General features: G+C 41.1%; 1 protein-coding gene across 2 annotated transcripts in view; it reads left to right on the top strand.

Annotated features, from left to right (window-relative positions):
• The first annotated feature begins 2,566 nt into the window (after nt 1-2,566).
• SLC24A4 (solute carrier family 24 member 4) overlaps nt 2,567-24,947 on the top strand; it is a 53,317-nt gene continuing 30,936 nt past the window's right edge. Inside the window, exons 1-9 of one of the 2 annotated variants that reach the window (XM_019552433.1) lie at nt 2,567-2,640; nt 4,411-4,485; nt 9,249-9,333; nt 12,542-12,645; nt 13,253-13,327; nt 15,958-15,983; nt 16,777-16,830; nt 18,838-18,980; nt 23,346-23,515. In XM_019552433.1, the coding sequence (XP_019407978.1) occupies nt 4,420-4,485; nt 9,249-9,333; nt 12,542-12,645; nt 13,253-13,327; nt 15,958-15,983; nt 16,777-16,830; nt 18,838-18,980; nt 23,346-23,515 (723 nt within the window). In that variant the 5' untranslated portion in view covers nt 2,567-2,640; nt 4,411-4,419. The remainder of the gene's footprint in view (nt 2,641-4,410; nt 4,486-9,248; nt 9,334-12,541; nt 12,646-13,252; nt 13,328-15,957; nt 15,984-16,776; nt 16,831-18,837; nt 18,981-23,345; nt 23,516-24,947) is intronic. The other variant, XM_019552434.1, reaches the window with a different exon arrangement.

Here is a 24,947-nt window from a genome sequence, read left to right on the forward strand (position 1 = left end):
GGGCGACTGTAACATAGTCCTTCTTGGTGATGACCCCATCCCTCCATTGGGTGTATGCCTCCCTTTTAGCAAGGAGACATTCCCGGATGCTCCTAGTGAATCATGTTCAACCCTATCTCTCACCTTTCCTCCCCTTTATTTCAGTGTATTCACAATTCTTTTAAAGGAGTCTTGGCCCATAGCTGCTATCAATCCATGTGTCTAACATCTAACTGAAATCAACCAGCAGAAATATCTGACCTCTCCAAACAATCCCATGTTTTACTGGCTGAAATTTCACACTTGCACTGCTTTCAGCATCACACCCAGAGCCTCATATGCTGCATACCTCTTCACATAAAATTCAGAGCCATCTGTCTTGCCTTCAGGGATTTGTATAGTTGTTCCTACCTGCCTCTGTTATCTGCTTCTTCCTTATGTAGCCTCTTCATTTTGCTCTTTGGTTTACCTGGTTGAGTTTTTCGCACTGTTATAAATTTATTGAACGTGATCCCCTTAACTACCTTGCTCTCTGTCATGGACACTCCCTTCCCCCCCTCTCTCCTCCCGCAAAAAGCAGGAATGATTTGGGGATTCAGAGTGGCTCATGCAGAGATATTTGTCCCAAGATTGATTAAAGTAACCTTATGTTTGGTCTCATTCAAAAAACAATATTTAGCTGTATTAATTTATTTTATATATTTTATTTTGTAATTTTTTCAATGGATTATGTTATGCTGTCCGTATATATGTTTAAAATTTTGGATATAGCTTAGTCAAAGGTTATGGCCAGATGTGTAGTTAATGGCTTTTTTTGGCAAAGGAACTGGGGAATGCACATCTAAGGAAAGAGAAAAGGTAAAATTGCTAAATATCCCTGGCCAGTTGTTTTATGCATTGTCATTGGCAGTCCCTTGCTATGAGGATGACAGTCTTCCAGTAGATAAGGAAGTCATCCGTGTCCATAGATAGCTGAAGAGGTCGATCCAAGATCCGTGTGTTCCATCGCAGAGGTGGCAAATAGTTCTGGGAGGAAGTCCTAGATCCCAGTGATGTCGGATTGCAGCTCTTTCCTTTCATCTCTTTTGTCTATCTAGCTCCATAGCGAGGCAAGTTTGCTTGAAATGATGAATTCCTTGTCACTTCAGTAGGACAGGAACAATGACCACTCCCAGGCACAGAGCAGGAAGGACTATTGTTTGGATGGAAACCCAAGGTATTTTCTGCCCGTAATGGGGAAAATCAGCCCCACAATAATGAAGGCATCTCAGAGATGGGGGTAATTCATATGGGGAATTTCAGATGTCCCAGGAAGGAAAAATTTGTGGAAAATTCCCAGATTTTTCACCAAAGAGAACAGTGGCATTTGGAGGGGAGGGGGAGAGGGTTGGTTTGAAGGTATTTAGGACCTGTCTGTGAGCTAGTGGTTGTCTTTGAATTATTCCAAGCTTTGGGGTGAGTCAGGGTCCCTGGCTGGCAGGGTCAGCAGGATGGCTGATCTTCAGAGCAGTGTTTCTCAACCCCGTGGGTCATGATCAAAATGTAGGTTATGAGAATATATGGAAGGGTCAGGGTTAAACTTTAAAAACCAGATCAACAAACTTTAAAAATGGATTAAAACCATGGAAAACCATGGCTTTCCCCTTGCAGGCTGTCAGAGTTCCCCACACACTGGGGGGCTGGGGCCTGGAGGTGATGGGGCTGTGGGTTGGGAGTAAGTGGCACTGGGTAAGAACTGGCTATCAGTGTTTACGAATGGGTCCTGATACAAAAAAGGTTGTGAGCCACTGCTCTAGAGATACTTGGCAGAACTCTTAGAAGGACGACATTTTAACTAGACAAGGGGGTGAGAAACTTTTACTTATCTTTTTGTCTTGTCTTCAAACTATATCATCAGTTTTTCATGTCCCATTTTTTCCCATACAATCAATCCTTCTGTTGTTTTGCTCCCTTACTGATTACCTGTGGTAAAGCATGATTTCAGGGAAAGTGGTATTCCAGGCTAGCCCTTCCTATGAATGGGGGGACCTAGAATTCTTTCACAATCCAAGAGGAAACTACCTGGAGCTGGCAGAGAGGCCTCTGCTGCAGCTGTAGGGTTGTGGAGCCAAAGTTTTCAGGGATAAGGAATTATCTCAGTGCAAACCTTGATTTGTTCCTTGAGCCAAGCAGCCGGATAATGAGGACAAGCTGGCCCAGGGCTGGCCAAGGAAGGGCTATAGCTATTGTATTAGTTTTCAGTGGTGAGTTATAGCTCAAGCTCAGAAAGTTATCTTGGGGAAAAGTTTTCCTTCTCTGCTGGTCACTTTGGAAGAATAATTAAAGTGTAAAGTAGTAAAAGTGAGGAAACAGTCACTGAATATTGGATTGACCCACTGGAGTGACAGAATGTAAACAAGTTGAAAGCCTGCATTTTGCTTTTCCAAGTGAACGCAAGAGCCTTTGCCAGCCTACAGTGTACCAAGCTGAATGGCTACCCTCTTCAGTAAAATGTTTCCATAGATCCATGTTTATTTTGATGGCTTCCATTTATAAGAAATGTATATATCTTCTTAAAATTAAAAATACATATTTTCTCTTTCAGCAATTACTGAGTTTCCTACAGATTTGTTTACAAACAAGGAACGACAGCACGGAGCAGTACTGCTTCATATTTTTAGTGTAAGTTTTGCCCTAGTATGGCTCATTTTATTGTCTTCTTTTATAATTTTGTGAGGAATTACTCAGCCTAACTGCCCATTTTTAATGAATATCTGAATATCAACAGATTTGTACTAGTGCATTTGCAGCCAAATGTTCATCAAGTAAAAGCCAATTGAAGCACTTCCAAAATATGCGTACAAGTCTAAAATGGCAGTTTTTATATTTTCCTAATAATACACAGCTCAGGCTGGGGAATGTTTGGCTAGGCTGCATTATTGCAGAGAAGAACCTGGGCATTACAGTAGACCATAAATTAAATATAAGCCAGTGGTGTGCTCTTGTTGCAAAAAAAGCCAGAAGCATACTGGGTTATATTAACAGGAATGTCATTTGTATCAAGAGAAATGATTCTTCTGCTTCGTTCAGTACTGGTGAGGCCTCACCTGGAGTACCATGTCCAGTTTGCGCTCCACACTTCAAGAAGGATGCGGACAGATTGGAAAGAGTCCAGAAGAGAGCAACAAAAGTGATTAGAAGCCTAGGAAGCATGACTCATGAGGAAAAGCTGGAGGAGTTAGGGTAATTTAGGGAGAAGAGAAGACTGAGGGAGGGATTTGATAACAGTCTTCAAATACCTGGAGGGTGATTACAGAGAGGATGTGGAGATGGGCATTTCTCTGTGGTCATAGGGGACAGGACTAGGAGCAATGACCTCAAGATACAGCAGAGGAAATTTAGGTTGGAAATTAGGAAGAACTTTTTGACTATAAGAGTAATCAAGCATTGGAACAGGCTACTTAGAAAAGATGTGGAATCTCTATCCCTGGAAATTTTCAAGAACAGATTGGACAAACAGGGATGGTTTAATCCAGGATGATTCTGCCTTGGGCAAGGGGCTGGATTAGATGGCTTTGTAAGGTCCCTTCCAGGCCTATTTTCCTATGATCCTAATGTGAAGAGAAATCCTGGCCCTGTTTTATGTTTACTGTTGATTTGACTGCAACAAGAATTGTACCCTGTATGCACAGGTTTGGGCATTCTGGTTGTCATGTGCACAAGAGAGTATGACTGTTCCCTTGTACATTTGTGCAGTAATAAGATCCTTAAAACCCAAGAGTATATAGGTGAAATCTGAGACACATGATCCTGGGATTTACATTTTACTGCCTGGAACAAGAGACTTATTTTAATGGCCTTTGAAGCCCAGCCTTGTAATCCCAGCTCTGGGAAAGTAAAATAAATGAGAGTTTGGTTGAGTGAAGACTTCAGGATTGAAAATCCTGTGAAGGCATGCCACATAGAGTATGGTCAGAACAACATGTATTCATAATTAAAGTCCCTAAGATCTTTGCCAAGGTCACATACCATTTATTTCAGGGATATGATTATACTTTGTCCAACATACAGTCTGACATTATCTTCGCCTTAATAACATACCTATGTAATTAATTGAAAACATAAATAATGACCATTGTTCTTTCCAAAGCATTGTCTTTTATAATAATATGTTTATGCTCTACCGTGGCATCCCATTCCACCAAATTACTGTATCTTAAGTGTCCCGTAACTTTCCAATTATTCCATTGTTAACTATACTATTAAGAGAACATATTACTTTTATAGCATATGATAATCAGCAGGATTTTTTTCATAGTGGATAGAAAATAGAGTAATGGATTCTTTTTTGTTTGCTTCTACATTTTTTAATAAACATTATATAATTATTTTTATTCCTGTTTTACATAGAGGAAGTGAATGAGAAATATTTTCTTTCTTCTTTTCTCACAGGCACTTTATATGTTCTATGCTTTGGCTATAGTATGTGATGACTTCTTTGTTCCATCATTAGAAAAAATTTGTGAGGTATGTGAAATTTGTTTCTTTTCTAAAATTTACTCATTTTGTAGGTTAAGATGGATATTATGTATCATCCAATAGCTGTTTGGACTTCTTCAGAATTCGGTCATCTCAGTCCATTTCTGAGTAGCTAGAGACCACATCACAACACATACTGACTGGCATTGTTAAGATAAGACAAGACAAGCAAGCAAAAGATTGAATGGGTATGGCCACTGAATGCTTCTCTCAAAGGTCTGACACATGTTGGTGGGATGGTTTAGGGCAGTGTTTCTCAACCTGTGGGTCACAACTCAAAAGTGGGTCACAGGCATATATGAAAGGGTCGTGAACAAACGTTAAAAATAAATCAACACACTTTAAAAATGGATTTTCCTTTAAAGGAGAAAAACATGGGAAATGGTAGCTTTTCCCATGCAGGCTGGTGGAGTTCCAGCCTGTGAGGGGCTGCTCAGGGTGCCCTGTGACCCACACACCCACTCCCTGCCCCACACACTGGGGATCTGGGGACTGGGTCAGGACTGGCCATTGATGTTTACAAATGTATCCTGGTACAAAAAAAAGGTTGAGAACCACTGGTTTAAGGAATTCTATAAGCCTAATTGCATTTATTACTCTGCTTTGGTTCTAACACCCATTAAAAAAAAGAAAAGATGGAAAGATCTGCATTGATTGTGGGATGTATGTGAGTTTTGCTACTGACATGACTATTCGGCTAAAAGAAGGGGTGTAACTGTGAAGTCTTTCTGGCCTTAAGAACCTGATAGTATGGAAGAGCAGTAAGGTAGAACTTTAACCATGAGAGCCCCTTTTTGAACGTGTTCAGTATTAGATCTGATTGGGAATTTTTCAACAGAATGTACTTGCATTGGAATGTGCCTATTTTGTCTAGTTTTGGGGAGTTGTGTGTTTTTGTTTTGGGGGGGGTGGTTTCTGAGTTCACACCATTTTGTCAAAGCTTTAGATGGTTAGTTGTTTCAGGTCTTGGGGGAATGAGGTAGATTTCTGGCCAGAAGCAGAGGGAAGGAAAAAGCAAAAGAATAACTAATAGCCTGATGGTCAAGGCTTTCCCTAGGATTAGAGATAGCTAGTTTGAGTCCCTGCTCTGCTTCAGTCTGGGTATGCTGGATGCCAAGTGTGTACTGTGTGACCATGTACAGTATGAGCTGTTCTACAGCCCTCCTCTGTTTTTGTTTAAAATTTTCATCCTGGTATGGAATACGACAGTTGTAATACCTCAGAAGTCAGTGCAGAATATCTGCAGGGGTAAATTACTGGAAAGGAAAAAAATAGACATAAGTCTAATGAAGTCAGTTATTTTATGTACAGGGCCCACATGAGCTAGATCTGTGACATTTTAATTAGAGAAAATAATGCATTATTGTCATTATTAGAAAACATAATGTAGCACTATAATTGCTCACAGCACTTTAGAAATGTATTTATTAGTTAATGGAGTTTCCAGGACAGGGAAAAATTTAAATTTTCATCTAAGTTTTTATTTTGGCAAGAGCTTTCCAACCAGCTGTGGAGCTGATTGTAATATAAAAATCTCTTTATTCTTTTTTTGCTTTGACAACATTTCATATCAGAAAACTTCTGGCGAGCTCTCCTAGCTAATAAGGCATCTTTTCCTCCACCCCTCTGGATAGTTAGACATAATTTCAGCTGAACAGAGGTAACTCTTACTGATGTTATCAGCAGAATAATAGATGAAAGAATAGATTAAAGCAGATAACACTAGTGAAGTATTCAGTAACAATCTTTTTTCAGTTTTCAGATGTGCTGTTCTCAGTGTGGTCTTGCTATACGGCATGGGTGAATCTAGGGTTTTGAAAAAGGTGGTGCAGGTGGTGAGATGCATTGTCACATATAACACAATGCATACTTTTATCAGGTTAAACACAAACTAGAAGCTTTACTGATAAGCTAGTGGCCTATGGCTATATTATTCAGTTTAAGATTGCAGCAAAAGCTAATATAAATCTGCTATATCATATATTATGTATAAAAAACACAACACACTAGGCAAAAAATAATTAAAACATGTTGTTCCACTACTTCTGTAGACATTAGAATTTTCAGATTCATAAAACAAAATCTAGCTTGCTTGAGCATCTTGACAATGCCTTGGATGCTTCACTGAGTTAACGTTTTTAGCTAGAGTTAAAAGCAGACTCCAGGGTTGTGAAATGGGAGGTACATTATCAGGACAGCTAAGAGCAGAATTGCAGAAGAAAAAATAGCTTAATTAGGGGAACATTAAGACCATTACAAATAGAGAGGGTCCTTAATACCTGTGGAATTAAAAGTGTAGTAGGAATTCAGTGGAGTATAATGAGCCATCAAATCAACTGACTCCCTCTCTACTGCCTGACTAGAAATGCTGCTGCCGCTGTCAGGCACTTGGTTTAAAATGTTGGGTGGAGAAGATACCAAAGTGGAGTGCAAGTGCACAAGTGTATCCCCCTGGATCCATCTCTGCTATACGGTATAAAAAGTATGCCATGAATATTGCTTTTGATTCTTCCTTAAATCTACTCCCTTTTGCCAGAAGAGTAAGCAGCTAGCAAGAATCTAGAGTGGTTGGCACATTCATGTTTTAACTGTCTCACCCATATTGATAATGATTGATCACCTTAGACCCAGAGGTTAGCTTTCTAGACATTCTTCATGAAGTACAAACTGCCAGCTCAGGAAGAAGCCAAATACCCATGAGACATTCTGTCTTCCTGAACTGATCCTTTTGCCACTGCTTATTTTTCCACCCTTGCAAATGGCATGAAATGGTGAAGCTATGGAACCCTCATAAAGAAAAACAAAATTTGATCCATGAGATCTTAATTGTTCATGAGAAATATCTTCAGCTGTTCTAAACAGACATTGCCCACCCATGAAGCAGTCTGTGTTCGTACCATCTGAGGAAATGGTTTGAAAGTTGTAAGGCAACTACTTTTAAATTAGCACTCAGGAAACAGTATAATGAAAATAAATCTGTCGACAGGACACAGTCCTCTCTCTGAAAGTGACCTGATTTCACACATGATTCTCACTCTAGAAAGTGAAACCAAAACTGTGTTTACTTTTTACAGGACCAATCCACATAAGTTATATTTTCCTCTCACTATTTTATTGACAAATTTTAGAAGCTTACTGGGTATGTCTAAATGTGCTCCCAACTGCACAGTTGTTACTGCAGTCGTTTAGTAAGGTTGTGCGAAGCTTCAGTCCCTGATTTGATTCGGTGGAGATTCAGCCCAATTCAGTGGCTGAATCTCTGAATCTAAATCAAATCAGAGGACTCCAAATGTAATCGGAACGCTCCGAATTATTTGGAAAGATTCGGCAATTCAGACATAGACACAGCTTTAAATGTTTTTTCTACATACGTCTAGGTACCAGGCGGTTCGTGAATGCTGCACTGCTGGGGTTCATGGAGTGTCCCACAGAAGTGTGGGGGGGCTCGCCAGCGCACTCAACAGCAGACCCAGAAGTGGACCAGAAGCACTTCTGATCCACTTCTGGGCATGCTGGAGAGCACGCTGGGAGGCCCCCCACACCCCGTTGGCTTGGCGATTGGTGTCTCCTTGGTCTTGGGGGGCACCCAGGGTACCCCTGTGGCCGATCTCCAAGCCAAGAGGGTGTGGGGGGGGGGGAGGCCCTGGTGCACTCCCTGGAAGACCTGGAAGTACTTCCGGTCCACTTCTGGGTTTGCCACTGAGCATGCGGGGGGGCGTGGGGCCTGTGCTCTTGTGGAGCTCTCTATCTGCCCCAGCATCACAGCATTCACAAGCCATGCCTGGTACCTCGAGGTATGGAGAGAAAACATTTAAAGCTGTGTCTATGGCCGACTCGCTGATTCTCTGAATCAGCATCAAATCTTCAGATTTGGATTCAGCCAAATCAAATCCAGGACAGTGATCCAAATCAATGAATCAAATCACTGTCCCCGATTTGGCCCGAATCCAAATCGAATAGGGTCTGTTTTGCACACCCCTATCATTTAATACTTGCTTTGCCAACCACTCTGAATTCTTGTTAGCAGTTTACTCTTCTGGCAAAAGTGTTGTTTTAGCAAGTACTAAATAACTGCACAGTAACTGCCATTACTGCAAAGTCCTAGTGGCGCATAGGTCATTTCCAACTCTATTGCACAGTAACAATAACATCACGGTTTCCTGAGCTGTTGTTTTAGAGTTCCAAACATGACATCTTGCTTCAGTCTGCCAAATTCTAGAATTCTACTTTTTACAGGACCAATCCACATAAGTTATATTTTCCGCTCACTATTTTATTGACAAATTTTAGAAGCTTAGTGGGTATGTCTAAATGTGCTCCCAACTGCACAGTTGTTACTGCAGTCGTTTAGTAAGGTTATTTGCAATGACATTACTGTGCAGCAACGAGCTACTGCACAGTAACATTGGCATCACGGTTTCCTGAGCTGTTGTTTTAGAGTTCCAAACATGACATCTTGCTTCAGTCTGCCAAATTCTAGAATCCACATCTTGGTAAATGGAAATATTCCATTAGTAATATTGGTAATATTCTTCAACTGATGCCCCACTGGGTTATGGGATGACCTCTTTATTTGCCCAAAGCATGTTTGTTACAATTATATGTTGGTTTTAGTTACAACATAGCAGCAGCTCATTTTCTAAGAGTTAGTTATGTGACCAAAAAGCAAGAAGATTCTGCCTCTTTAACTATAAAACTATGATGTATAAAAATGATTAATAAGACTGAATTAATAAACACTTTTGTTCCAGAAACTACATTTGAGTGAAGATGTTGCTGGAGCCACTTTCATGGCTGCAGGAAGCTCAACCCCAGAATTGTTTGCTTCTGTTATAGGTAAGAACCTATAACTAGTATGTCTAATATGTCTTTGTCTTTCACTGGCCACTAAAAGGTTGGGAACAGATTATGTAGTGGGACTTAATAAGTGACACAGTTCATCACTATGTTTACAGCAAGTGATAATAGGTTTCATATGGAAAATTTTCAAGAGCAGCTTGGACAGACAATTGGCTGGGATGGTTTAGTCAGGGGTGATCCTGCTTTGAGGAGGAGGCTGGACTACATGAGCTTGTGAAGTCCCTTCCAGCCTTACTTTCCTATGATTATGTATTTATATTCTACTGGTTTTACATTGTGCATTCCAGTACTCAAAATCTGCCCTCCAGCAAGGGTAGTGGTTTCACTGTACCCTTGTTCAGGGTTTAAGAAGTTATAGCTGATTCCTCTCAATGTAGATGGGCAATGAAAGTGAAGATTTTAATGCTGTACATTATCTACCATGGACAAATTTCCCTTCCAGTTACAGCTGTGTAGCTGCATGGACTTCAAAGACAGTAGTTTGGTCTACTGCAAGGACAATATACTGGTGCATAAATAAGGCCAATATAAGCCATAATATCTGTCTATCCTATGGTGTCTGATCTAAGAATAGTGGTTTCTTTGGTTTTTTGCACTATTTTAAGCAGTTGCATGAACTCATTTTCATGATGTCAGGCTCCTTACACTTTCTAGTCCTTGCAGCATCTTTTTGGGATAGTTAAATGCAATGACAAATGATCCTGGTTCAGAGAAATGTAGGAAGCATAGTTAAAACTATTATAGGTCCTTCCGGTACTCTTTAAGGACCTCAAAATCAAAAGAAATCATTCCAAAAGTAGAAACAAGAGTATATGACTAAGAATGAGTATATAGAAATAGCATAAGGGATAAAATCAGAGTCTAGGAGGCAAAATTAGTTATAACTAGAACAGGCCAAAAAAAGGAAAGAAGAAAAGATTTTGTAAATGTATTAGAACAGGGGTGTCAAACATATGGCCCATGGGCCAGATCACTGGACTGAACCCCTGCACCATCTCTGACCTTGTGCCCTACACATGGCACAAGCAAACAGTCTGGGGAGCATGCTGTACACAGTGCTCTACTGGTCTAGTCCTGCATGCTGGTCCAGACTGGACTGTGCCAGTGCAGTGCAGTCCAGCTCCATGCAGCACATGCAGCTGGCCAGTTTCCATGCATGTGGCACACTAAGTCACCATAGGGGGCTGGGTCCAGTGCTGCATGCAGCACAGAGGGACTGGGACACAGACTGCATGCAGCATCCTGGACTGACCCCTGTGATACCTGTACAGTGCCAGATCCAGCCTGTGCACTGCAGACATAGCACACGCTGTGCCAGCCCCACATGCCACGTGCCCAGTGACCCCAGGACTAGTGCCTGATGTGTGCAGGTTGAACTAAGCACTGCAGGCACTGCACAGGAGGTTTGTCCCAGTCTGGCCTATAGACTGAACCAGTGACCCTTATCAGGCCAGCAGGGCCAAATGATTTTGACACTCCTGCATTAGAAGTAAGAGGAAAGTACAGGAAAGTATACATCTATAACTTAACAGGAAAGCAGACCAAGTAACAGGTGATGCAGAGTACCTCAGCATGCATACTTTCTTCACTTCAGTCTTCACAAAAAATGTTAGTTGTTAAACAGATCATTTTAGCAAGGACAGAGCTACTTGTCAGAAAAGCAAATAAACAGGTTAAAGAATATGTAGTTAATATAAATGTGTTCAATTCATCAGGGCCTGAGGAAATCCATATGAGGTGCTTAAGGGACTAACCGCCTTCAAAGGCTGTTTGCTGATGTAATCTCTAAGCCATTAGCAATTATCTTTGAGAATTTGTGGAGGTCCTAGAAGCAGGAAGGAGGGCAAACATAGTACTTAACTTTAAAAGGTGAGCGGGGAGGAGGACCCAAAAAATTACAGATCAGTCAAGCTAAATTTTTTCCCCAAAAATACTCTAGGAGAAATTAATGGCATATTAATTTATAAGTACCGACGGGATAAGGTGAAGAAAAACAGCTCGTATGGATTTGTCAAGAACAAATTGTGTTAAACAACTCTAATTTCCTTCCTTGATTGGCCTTGTCAAAGGTCTGTCCAAGCCCAAGCCTTATGTATCATAGTTAAGGTATGTCATTTTCTGTATCCACCAGCACACAAGAGTGATGTAACATGTTCTACCTCTGTTAAGTCCCTGGGCCAAAAGACCAGGTACACTCTTACATCTGAAGCAAAGCTAAAACCTATAACCTGCCTAACTGTAGAAAGCAACTGTATGCCCTCTAACTGACAAAGGGGATATGGGGGAAAATGTAGGTGTAATTTAGCTTGACCTCAGTGAGGTTTTTGACACTATTCTACATGACATTCTTATAAACAAACATGGAAAATATATGAGCTAGATGAAGTCATCTTCTAAATGAAATGATCTAGATGAAGAGAAAAATACTCTTGAAGTCATCACTATAAAACTGGGAGGGTGTTTAAAGAAAGGGGCCTTACGGGGTTCTGTCTTTTACTCGGTGCTATTCAATACTTTCCCTAAAAGTTTGGTTAATGGAATAGAGGTTACATGCAGAAAACTTGCCAAGGCTACTAGGCTCAAAGGGGTTGAAAGCACTTTGGAGGACAGGATTAGAATTTAAAGTGATTTTGTTAAATTGGAAAAATGGTTTTAAATCAACATGACGGATTTCAATAGAGACAACTGTAAAGTGTGACCCTTGAACATTTGAATCAAATACAGGAAAATGGGAATAACTGGCTAGGCAGCAGTACTGAAGAAAAAGATCTTGGCGTTAATAGGCTGGATGGAAAGTTCTTGTGTTTTCTTATAACATTTGGAATCAGCTGTATTTCACAGTTTTCATGTGACACGATATGTTTTTCCATCTGTTCTAATGAAGTATTACTCACCACTACCAGAAGAACTGTGAAAGACAGCATTTCCTCTTGAAGTAGCTGACAAGAGGAAGCAGTTCTCTGCTTCCAGTGAAAAAAGAATATATGAAATTGTTCAAGCTAAGCATGGAACTGTTACCTACCTTGAAACTGCAGAAGGTTCAATTGAAATGTATCCATTCATTAAGAGTCTTGTTTTGATTATACTTCAATTAATAATTTATTCTTCACTGTTTCAAATAAATAGTCATAACCTATAACTATAGAGTAGGATTTAATAATTCATTCAAGTGCTTTTTCTACAGGTGTATTTATCACTCATGGTGATGTAGGAATTGGGACAATTGTCGGTTCTGCAGTTTTCAACATCCTCTGCATTATTGGTGTCTGTGGGATATTCGCAGGACAGGTGAGTAGTTTACTTTGCATTTGGAAATGGCTAAAGTTGCCAGAGGTCCAGCTGCAGCCTTAGCTTCCCCAAATCGCTGATAACTGACACCCAGAGAAAGGCAGTTACTTCCCATGTTCCAGTCCCATGTTCTATTGCCAATTCCAGTGTGCATCTGGGAGGATATTTCCTTCCTAACCTCTCTACTGATCAGTTTGTGCTCTGAAGTAAAAGTCTTTTCAAGAATTGGTTTCTGAATATCGGGGAGGGGAGTTTATTTCTGGATATATCTGATTTAAAACAAAATTAAGTGAGAATCACTGATTAGCAGAACAGCATCAAGTTATACTTTACAACTGAAACCATGACAAATTAAAAAAAAAATAGTAATAAATAGGTTTAATTAGTGATGAGCTTTATAGGATTTTTAGCAATGGTGGTAATTATAGATGCATGTTAAGGTCCAATCTTGCTAACATTTAAGTATGTAATTTTAGCTGAACAAATATTGCAGTTGACTTCAGAAGGACTACTCATATGAATATAACTGAAAATCAAACACTTACTTTACCTTTAAAATATTGGCATAGCAATTATTTTGTGGCCTAACTTTGTGCTTGTTTTTCAGGTGGTTCTTCTCACCTGGTGGGCTGTGTTCAGGGATTCTGTCTACTACACGCTGTCTGTGATCATACTTATTGCTGTGAGTGACCCTTTTAATCATGAATATGTTTAATTACAGAGGGCCAGACTGTGAGCCTTGTCTTTACATTGGTAAGTGGTTATATATGTAAGCTGTCCCAGGAGTGGGGCAGAAGTGAGGAGTTATCACGGTGAGTAAGGGTTTTCCAGTCTGGCACAAATAAAAAACCTCATAGAGCCCCAGGCAGAAGGCTGGCATAACCTGTAGAGTTTTACAAGACAGTCCATTGATACACCTTGCAGACTGCACTTCTGCTGTCTGTAGGCAGCATTCCACCCTAATCCAAGCAATTTTTCTTGGTGGATGGATTTCTAATCTGCATCTCCATGTTGGGGATGAAGAATGACTGTTTGCTCCTGCACATGAGTTTGTCCTGCACACTCAGAGCAACCAGCTAAAGGGGCAGCATTTTTTGAAAACTTCAATTCTAGAGTAGCTTATGGAGAAACTCCATGGCTTTGGTTCTTGGAAATTGGAGACGGTCCATACTGTTATCAGAATGCCAGCCATTTCCAAAGTACGTGCTCTTACTCTCTGTCAGTCAGATATACTGAGCGCACGTGCATGTCTCTCTCTCATACATACGTTTACCCTATTTAGCTGAATAATATTAATAGCAGCCTCTGACAGAGATAGTGAAATGACTGAGTAAGATCCATAAGGTATGGGACTATAACAAACGTTGCAAGAGGGCTGCAGACAGACATGACTTTGGGACACCTTAAAGTGCTGTCCTTAAATGGAAGTGAGGCTTTCACTGCTGCTGTTCTTTGTGCAGCTGCAGGGAATTGGGGTGCGGAGTCCAGCTGCCTATGCAGGTGGAAGTCACACTGAAGATCATGACTCAGGACTCTGTGTTGGTTGACCCATTCTCTGGCTTCAGAGAGGGCAGTTTGCTCCATTATTGCAACAGGGGCACTGGCCACATAGAGGGAAAGGGGGACAGGGTTGGATATTTCCTCAGGTGCAGCACCCTTCCTGGACCCCTGGAGCCCAACTTAGGTCTCTACACTGCCTACCCGATTACCTCTGGCTTTGATACCCACAGTTTGCTTTCTATGGCACCAGCTGCACTTCCCACCTGGAGGGGAAGGACGGGGGGAGAGGAGATGGGACTTCCCCACCAGGAGCTGAATCCTGGGAACCTCCAGGTTTCCCCACTGTTACCCTATCCCAGTGGTTCTCAACCTTTTCAGACCCCTCTGGAAAAATTCAGAATTTATTGGCACCCCATTTAAAAAATAAATATATCGTTTGCATAGTATAAATGTTACATTATTAAGTAACATGATATTAATTAACTAAATGCATTACTAATATTATAATATTATATACAATGTATATAAGTATAGCAGTCATATGTAATATAATATAAAATGTATATAAGTATAGCAGTCACCCCTTCAAACTGCTCCCTCCTGCTCTATCTGGCCATGTGCACTTTTGCTCCCAGTGTGACATCTGGACATGGGTCCAGGCCAGTATTCAGGACTGGGAACCCATGGGCCAATATCTGGCCTTATTTCCCCCCAAGACAATCTCCCCCTAAACTCCACCTGAGGGGCTTGGAGTTTCTTCCTCTGAACTCCAGCCCAGAGACACCCAGTCAGCAGGGCAAGGTGCTGGACTGCACACACATAGCACATGAGGGGCACCAACAGGCTCAGTGGGGCAGCAAGGGACAACAGAGCACAAATGGAGCTCAGGGAGAGGGGAGAATGAGGGGAATCTCTTCCCAGTCCTCAGCCTGTGCCTGGGGGAGCAAGCACAACCTCTACTGCCACAGCTGTTCCTCTGGGGACTCTCACTTAAGGGTCCTGAGCCACCTGACCCCACTGTGGTGGGAACATGTGAGAAGCAGGGGGACAAGCTGGGCTGAAAAGCCTGCATGAAGCAGTGCGTGCTGCTCAGGGCAGTTGGCAGCCAGGGGTACCTGGGGAGGAGCAAGTGGGTCACATACCTTCTTCCAGCCTCCAGCAGCTCCTGTGCTGCCTGCTCTAAGCAGTGCGCTGTGCTGTGGGCAGGTGACTGGATGTGCATACATGAAACTGCTTTTCAGCCTACTTCCTTCCCCTCTTTTTTAGCCTGCTCCAGAGGACTGGGTGGGGGGCATGGGGTCAGGTGGCTCTGGACCCCAGCCTGCAAGTCCCCGGACGAGCAACTGTGACACTAGAGGCTGCACTTGCTCCCTCAGGTACAGGCTGAGGGCTAGGAGGGGGGTCTCCCTCCCCCCTCGTGTCTCCTGTCTCTCTACAGGTTGAGAATCACTGCCATATCCCCTTTAAATCTCTCCACCTGCCCCTCCCTCGGTTTCCCCTTTTACCAGCTACCTCCTCTTCCTGTAGTCCAGTGTGATATTGGGCTGGGTAGCCAGTCTCCCTCAGCAGCTGTTGAATGGAGCAAGAGTAAAAGTGGGGGTGCGCCTGAGGTACTGTGCCCCTTCTAGATCTGGCCCTGGCAGGAGGTGAGGATGGGAAGAGCGGGGAAGAGAAAGCTCCAGTAGTGCCAGGCTGCAGATGACAAAATACCATCAGGCCCTATGGGCATGTTTTGCCGGCTGCGTGGCTGACTTCTTAAAATTGGATTGGAGAACTGGTTGACTTATTTGTTCATTTTCTTTTTTCTTCTAGTTCATATATGATGAGAAAATAGTATGGTAAGTTAAGTATTTTTCAGTGGTGCAATCTCTGTGAGACTGTTCAGAAACTGGACTTGCAATTTAGCGAGACTTAATGATTATCCCATGAGTGAGAACTGTATTTTGCTCCTAGGAAATACTGCCTGTTATCTTTGATTAGGCTCTTTTGGATGATGAATAGTTACAACTAAAGAAAAAGGAATAACCAGAAAACATTAACAGCCACATCAGACTGCATCTGCCAGTATGGTGTGTGGGGTTCAAGGAACCCTTTCCTGCCTTACTCGCCCGCAGAGAGGGAAGCTGAAATCCTGTTGCACTGCTCTTTGCAATCATACTGTGGAAGAGTGCTTCTTAACACAAAGTGGTTGTGGTATGTGGCTGTGCCCTCATCTCCCATACCCCAGCTAGCAGTCTGAGCCATAATGTGGGAAGAATTCATGCATCTCCTAAAAGAAATAATAAGACACCCCCCCCCCAATTGAATGATGTGGGTTTGGAGGCCTTCTGCCAGCACAGCTTCTCCTACTGTTTCTAATGCAGAACATGACAGACTGCAACTCTGGCTTCACTAGCTACAGTATGGCTCCAAAATGAAAATGTTCATAATATTTATATTTGTGTTTATTGAAACCCCAAGGTCTTTTGCCTCTCCTGTTCTGCTGATACTTCTTCTAGCATTAACTATGGGAAGTCTGTGCACAAAAAACCCCTTCATACAGGTTACCTATACTACATCCCTACTGAAAACATTGTAAGGTGATAGCAGCTTAAATAGCCCTATTAATTCTTTTTCTTTTCTCTCTTTGAGGTGGGAAAGCCTTGTACTCATCATTATGTATTCATTCTATATACTTATCATGAAGTAAGTGATCTTCCCTTCTCTGCTCTTCTAATTGTAATTTGACTATTATCATGCTTTGATCTCCAGCTGAGGATAACGCAGAATCTCATTGCCTTGTCTTATCTCTCCCACTTTTGTACTAGATCAGTTTACTCTCTGAATATGTACTGCAAGCATCAGCTGGTCTTTGGATGTTTTCTTGTTGTAGTTTAATAAGCTGCAGTAAGTCTCAGAGGTAGCTAAGAGAAGTGTCATAAACCCATTTTTTTTCTAGTTGTGTGGGAGTAAAGTAGCCTGCAGTTATAGGTAAATAGAAAATGATTGTATTTTGGGGGAGACTTTAATACTGCCTTAGTTTTACTCCAAGAGGGTGACTGTGGGCATCTATACACGTACTCCAGGGTGGAGTGGGTGGCACTTTAATTAGAGCAGCTCTGAGAGCCACTCTAATTAAAGCACCTGCAGCATCTTGCATATTCAGTTTCCTGTGCTTCAAAACGGCAGTGGGAGCACTTTAACTAAAGCTCGCTCGATGAGCTTCAGTTAAAGCACCCCTGCCACCATTTTGAAATGCAGGGACATTGAATACACGTGGCGCTGAGGCTGCTGGAATGCATTCTGTAGCAGACTCAGTTAATCAAGTCTGCTCTAACACATGCAATTTAGCGCACATTGCCCTGGGTGTCCCTATGAATTGGTAACTTCCCTGTTTTAGGTCCCAATCCTGGCACCGCTGTCAGTTTTACAAGCACCCATGTTTTATCCGGGTGACTGACCACAAGAAATAAGTTGCCACCTGAGCAAGGATCTTCCACACCAGTTCTGCCATGTAGAGTCACTGTTATCCTTCACTCCCACCCTCTGTGAAAACTCCTGAGGCATCCCTCCCACAAGAAGCTGATTAGCTTTCCTATTTGTAACTCTCTGCCTTCCCCCCTGAAAGCCATCTGTTTTATGTTCCCAACGTGCCCCAGCTCCTGCCTCCCAAAGCCAGGGTCAACCAAAGCTTAATGATGCATTCTTAGGCCACATAGAAGGGTCAACATAGTAGGCACTCTTCCTCTTGCAGGACTTAATTAGCTGTCTTCCTAGTGGTCTAGGTCCCTGGCAGCCCGTGGGTTGAAATTATTTCTACCTTCCCTCCCCCACTGCCCCTCCCCCCCCCAGTGAATCATGTTTAGGTGTGATGTATGTTGGTACATAGCACTAGCCAGTCTTAACCAAAACCTGACACAGCAAGATGCATCTGCATGGAAATTGCACAAAGGCAATATATACAGCCTTATTTTCCACTTCTTTCAATTTTCAGGAATAAATTGCATAGCAATTTTCACAGCAGCAGGATCTCTACTACACGGGTCTAGCAAAACAGAGACAAAACATCTCTATAGTGTGAAATAAATGACCTTACAGAAGGTGGCATTTAATTCAGAAAGTTCTTATAAAGGTTCAGAGAAAAGAGGGTGCTTTTTCTTAAGGAAGGGAAAGAGGTGTGGTTCAGGACTGTTGTGCACATCAGAAAAATAGTCACCGTATAAAGGTCCTGTTATGGTGGGTAGAAAAAAAAGAGATGACTGCAAAACCTTTTTTACCATGAAGAGGTATATTCATTGTGTGTCTAACCAACTTTATGGCATTCATTTAAATGTAATTGCTTGTACTTTTACAGTGAATTTCAGAAACCTTTTAAATTGAATGTCCCATGTAAGTGCAGAAAAAAGTTTTAGGGCATGGGAGAATCCCTCTTATAAGTTAAAGCTTCTCAGTAAATGGAGGATACATCTTCCTTTCAGATATGGGTGGTAAAAGTCTGTCTATTTGAGGTAGGTACAACCCTTATTCTCCTGGTTAGTTGCTAATATGACCTTCAGCTGGGGCAAAATTTAACCTTGCAATATTGAATGTGATACTCTGTCTAGTCTTTCCTAAACTAATGTTAGTTGTCACAAAACATCCATACAGGCTGGGTTCATGTAAGAAAAAGATCCAACAATCTAGCATTCTCAGACTTCCACTTTACACTTTCAGGTACAATGTGAAATTGCAAAACTTTTTTACCTTCAAAAGAAAGAATGTTGGAAATGGCAACACCGTCAACAATGAGCTGGAAGATGGTAATGCATATTATGGCATTAGCTGTGATGACCCATCCATACCATTGCTATTGAAAGGTAAGGCTAAGCAGACAGGAGTTGGACAAAGCATTGACATACAGTATTTTTTTTAATGGTGATCAAAGCACTTGTAATGTTCAGCTGTGGAGGATGATATTGTTATTGGGCTAACTTGACAAATTCAGTCCAGCTAAGCCTTTGGGAATTATAGTTCTTTCCAGGGAGGTTGGAAACATGCTACTTCATATCTCTTCAGTGTTGCTATCTTCTATCTTCTTGATCAGGAGTAAGTGATTGAATTACACACCCATAAAATAAATACTTTTTCTTTGCAGGAGGAATCTCATTTTCTGACTGAGATGTTTAAATTATAGGCAGTAAGTGAAACATGAATCATAGTGGGATAGCTACTGCAGCAGGTGGGGCAAAAGGAATTAAAATAACTTGAGGCTAAGTTTGCATACAAGGAAAATGGGGTCTCCTCCTAAACTAGTATTCAGTCTTGTGTTCAAAATGGAAACAACATTTCTTGCAGGCAGTTTCGGCTCCGGGGGGCGGGGGGAAGATGGCATCCTGCTGCCAATGCTGCCTGAGAGTTTGTCTCTGCTCTGCTAACTTCCCTTCATAGCTGCTTCTTATCACTGCCTCTCTCCACAGAACCAAATGCATACTGCCTTTGAGGGTCAAACTGTCTCACTCCTTGAGGTCTTTCTGACTAATCAGGTCTTATTATTTCACTATATACAAGCAATTTTAAGTTTCTTTTGTATGTTTTGAATTGAAGTCAACATTTAAGATGGACATCTGGTCATATAAGACTTAGGGCTTTGTTTTCCGGGCACATTTTAGATCCATCTAATTCTCTAGAATCTCACAGTATAAATAGCCTTTCTCTCCCTTTGTCTTCCTTATGTATTTAGATTAGAAGAGGACAACACTTTCTCTTACTGTATGTGAGGGAACAGGGCACAGCATAATACAGGTTCTGATCTCTTGTGGAGTCTCTAGGTGCTACAGTAGTATAAAGAATCAAATAATTGTTCAAAAAAGGAAAAGAAGAAGGAGGCTTGAGGCATTACGTAAGGAGGGTAATAACATTCTAGACACATCAATTTTTGCCAACTCCAACTATTCCCCATAAAAGACTTCATCCCCATTTACTTTTCTTTTTCCCTTGAACTCTGAGGCTCATTGCCCTGAACTTTCTCAGCCTCATTATCCCCCCTCTTGCCAGATATCTGAGACTATACTGGAGAAACAATGAATGCTCTACAATGGAGAGCATCAGGTAGCAAGAACCTGCTCCCGAAGATCATCACATGGCTGCTTACTGCACCTCGGGTCAGAGCATGTTATGACTTTGTCTTACTTCTCTGTTAACTTGTTCTTGGCTGTTTTCCACATAGCTCAGCTCACCTTCCTCAGGTGCTTCCAGTAGTCCTCAGAAACAGAACATCTACCAACAACTGTGAGGCAGCAACCCAACTGGCCTTCAGCCTTTGGGGTCTTGCCTCCAATTGGCGGCTCTCAAACTTTAGAGTCTACTGCTACACCTCCCTTGAGCTCAGCGGGACTTGTATCCGACCTTGATCTCCTCCTATATATAAGAATGAAGTCTGATTATTTCTGACAAAGAACAACTGTTCTGTGTTAGGGACTTCCTTCATCCTGATTATTAGGATTCTGCTACTGTAGATGCAGATAAAAGGGGGTTCACAAATTGTACAAGTACCTTTTTGATACTCCTAAGTTATTACTTTCAAGATCTTCCACTGGTGAAATATAAAAGCTTCCATTACTAGATATTCATATAAAGAGTGCTTTTCACCCTGGGAAAAATTCAATTTCGAAGGTGAATTCACACACAGAAGTGAAGACAAAAGATTTGTACTCTTGTTAAAATTCTCCTGGTTTAAAAGTATGAGTGCTGTAGCTTAGTGCCCTTGACTTTTATTATATTGACCCACACTTCCCTTAGATGGCATGGGTTTGACTCCTGCCTATTAACAGAAAGTCTTGATAAAAGTGTGTTGTGTTTCTGAACTGAATGCAGGTTAGATGCCCAATGGCCTGATCCAAAGTCTATTGAAGTCTTTGAGCTTTGAGCTAGCCCCTTAGTGAGGAGCAGAAAGTTTGCCAAATGAATTAAAAGGAAATGCTGCACCTGGAAGATATTTGCCCTGGAAAATGCACAATGGAAAAACTGACAATGCTTTTCACTTTCTCTAATTTCTAGAAACCATTTATGCCATTTTTGAAATAGGGCCCATTTATGGGGCAAGGCATGTGTGTTCAGTAACAGATGGAGTCAGATTGAGGAGCTCTTAGGAGAGCACAGAAGAAATGTGCTGTGTCAGCCTTAAGGCTGGGGTGAGTCATGCACCTGTGATCTATACACTTCACATCAAAGCTGAGGCTTTTGCCCTCAATTCAAACCTGAGCATGTTTTGCCACAAACTCATTAGTGCTCCTAGAATTAGGTCCACAGCGACTCTAGTGCTTCCGTGTTGTTTTCTCTGTCGTGCTGTGAGATCAAGGAGTGCTTTGGAGACTCTACTGGAGGAACTCACTTGAGAGCTGCTAATCTAGCGAGACTCTGTTAAATCAATGATGTCACAGCTTTATGCCTTACCAGGGTTTGTTGTCAAACATTTTTTCTTCTTTATTAAAGCAAATGTTAGGCTCTTGTGACTGAGTCCTCTTCAAATGAAGGTGAGACCAGATACAGGATTTTCCCAGGTATCCTGGCTCCACCTTTGCAATTAAAGCAATCTCTGCCTAATCACTTTGTAGACAGACATTACAAGTGCTCCTTCACTCCTTTCTTTGTATCATCACCTTCAGTATTCTGCTAGTTTAATTTGTGAAGATAAAAGGAGTGGGAAGATAATTACTGATTTACCTTTACCAAAATTATTCCTGTGTCCATCCTCTATCAGTGATTAAATTACATGTCAAAGCTACGTAACCTATCAACTGATTAAGTAATTTTTTCTGAAATCTAAGACTTCTTTTTGGTGCCTCTGTGCACCCAAAGAAAGTATTTTAGTGAATACTGTGCACCCAAAGAAAGTCTTATATTAGTAAAACACAAAACACTGTTATATGGCGTTCTACTTCCATAGCTACAGAGAGGCTTGTAGTGTATTAGTGATTTATATCTTACTGAGTTTCTCTTTCTGAGTGACAATCAGATGATGTTTTCCTCAAAACCCAAAATAAAAGTGTTAGAAGATACCATAGGCTTTGACAGCCAATGTTGTTTGCATGTATGTACTGATACCGACAACTTGAAAACACAACAGTGTTTCACCATATATGGTTTTAGTTTCTTTAATTATGTAGATTACTATATATTTATGATAGCTCCATTCTGATTCCTTTGGTTAAGATGAATGTTTTCCCAGGTTTCCTTTGCTTTCTGGCTGAAACCATGCACTAATAATTATCTTTCACTTTTGCCTCCTAAATTCTCTTCCTCTTCTTAATGTAAGTAACTTGCCGGCCACAAGAAAAAAATCCAAGCAATGCAAAGCAATAATGCAAGCAATAAAGAATGCTGGTTTTTTCCCTTGCACGGGGGCTCATTTTTATTTAATTTCAACCAAATGCATTATTTACTGCCCTGTTTTCTAACACACATTGGTATGTCTCCTGTCTGCTGAGCCTTGCTGTGCTTGCTATGTGTAGTTTGTAGCATTTATGGAAATACTGGCATGTTGTTAAGCCCTTGATTATATTTGTATTGATCCCTAGTATAAGTTTACTTCTTTGGCTTTTGTAGAACAGTGGCACAAAACTATTGCCTTGGTACAATGTAGAGTTCCTTTACATGCAGCAAGAATCAATTGTAATTAGTTGTCCAGGAGGAATTAGATTAAATTAGGTAGTTTGAAGCCCTATAAGCAATCGAGACATTGATTATAGTCTTTAAACTTAGTGAAGATTTTTCGGACAAGTAACACACCAATAGGGGCTCTAGAATTAGCAATAAGCTTTTTATAGTTACTAAGCACCTTGAACAACTGAACAGCAGCATTACCATTTTTAGGGAACTGCCTGTGCTTTCCCAGTACCAGTTGATCTCATGAAAAACTTTCTGTAAACCATGATGAATGATAATGGGCTATGAACTAGATGGCCCAACATGAGTAATCATCCTGTTCTCACTTATCTGTGCTTTGAGGCTGCTGCCTCAAGAGAGTGAAAGATCTCTTCACCACATGGCCTGAATCAGAGATACCCAATGAATCAGTGATTTTCAGGTACACAAGACTTAAGAAACATTACAGATTAGATGCTAGCAAATTCAAGAGTTCAAGTGAATGTGATCCCCTGATCGAACCCAATTAGGGCAACTCTAGGTAAAGGGAAGGATGTTGAAAAAATTTTGCAACTAACCCTTGGCATTGTGATCAATAGTGAAGGGAGTACAGCAGTACGGCAAAAACACTGTAGTGATGGTGGATGAGATCATCTGTTCCAGCCCACCAAAATTCCGTTTCCCTGAAGCCGGCTTACGAATAATGATAACAAATAAATTTGGACCAAGAACCAGAATGCGAATGGCAAGCAGACTCATTATTAACGAGGTAAGTTCACTGAGAAAATAGCGAATAAGTAGTCTGAGTTGGATCAGCCAAAAATCCACTTTTCCAGGCTGAGTTCCTATCCAAGGATGATTTTATGGTTGGAATCAGAGTTTGGCTCTTCAACTCAGTGTCTAGGGAAGAAGAAATCTGTGTCTCTGTTTGGCAGCTATGCCAGTCAGTGGACTGAATGTGATGATGAGACCCTCTTGGAGGATAGACAGTTGTAGTGGGATTCCCTGGAAAGGAATTGGGAATAAAGATTAGAAAGATCCTGTCACTAAGAACAATGTTTTTCCCCTTTGACATAGAATTGCCTTCGAGCACTGATAAGAATGGTGAAACTGAGGAGGGAATAACAAAGAATAAGTCAACCATGGAACTTCTAAGAACTCTTTTAGTGCTTGGACAGCATTCTCCTAATCACATCAAGTATTGCCTAATGTCTTTAAACTTCACAATCTAGAACTGTTGATAACACAAAGGAGAAAATGGATCAGAATCTTTTCACAAGATGAGCATGTCTCAGGCAGGCTCAGATTAGCCCTCTTTGAGCCCATTGCCACCACCATTTACTGTCTTTCTTGTCATAACCCTGTGGCAAAAGTCCTGAAAATGGCCAGGAGCATTACATTCTTAAAAGAAAAACAATGTGAAATTTCTCTGTTAAAGTTATGGAAGAACTCACATTGACATAATGCAACCAAGATTCCCCTCTTCATTTCTGAGTTACATATGAGTATAAGAAAAGGTGTCCTTTCAGAGGGGAGAGAGGGTAATTACTTAACTTAGCAATCCCAAGTATAGGGAAAATAGGCCTTTGCAAGTTCTAAAAACACAGAGGGTAGTATAGCACTACTGACTACTGTGAACACCCCAAGGAAGCATAAGGGAAATGTAGTGTGTTACAAAGTCCAACTAACAATAATACACTGAAATGGTTTTAGGAAATCATCTCCAAAGTACAGTGTCAGGCGCAAGAGAAGATCAGATAAATTGCTAGTAGCAGTCTGTCCTCTAAAACAGCTGCTTTCAAACGAATTAGCCAATCACTTAGAAATTATTTTTAGTAGAGCTATGTCAAGAAAGGTGTTTGCAAGCTGTTCAATGTTGGCAAAAGAAAACCCAAGCTTCGAGGTAGATTGGATCTGTTTTCCTGTATCCAAACTTCCAAATTGAATGGATTAGGCAATATGTATGGATTTGAGTTCTCTAAGTTTTTAATACCTCTTTCAGTTATATAGGTCTTAATTGTTTCATATGCTGGCAGAACTTTAGACAATCAGGGCATAACTAAGTATATTTCAGTTAATTTTTGCAACTGTCCTTTAAAAGACATGAGTTACCAATAGTAATCATTCCACCTAAGGCAGCTAATTCTTTTTCGGAAATTAGAAAATTAGCTTAGTATCTCACATCCCACTGTTTGATAATC

This window comes from Crocodylus porosus, unplaced genomic scaffold (genome assembly GCF_001723895.1).
Source record: "Crocodylus porosus isolate Cpor-Errol unplaced genomic scaffold, CroPor_comp1, whole genome shotgun sequence".
NCBI classification, from domain to species: Eukaryota; Metazoa; Chordata; order Crocodylia; family Crocodylidae; genus Crocodylus; species Crocodylus porosus.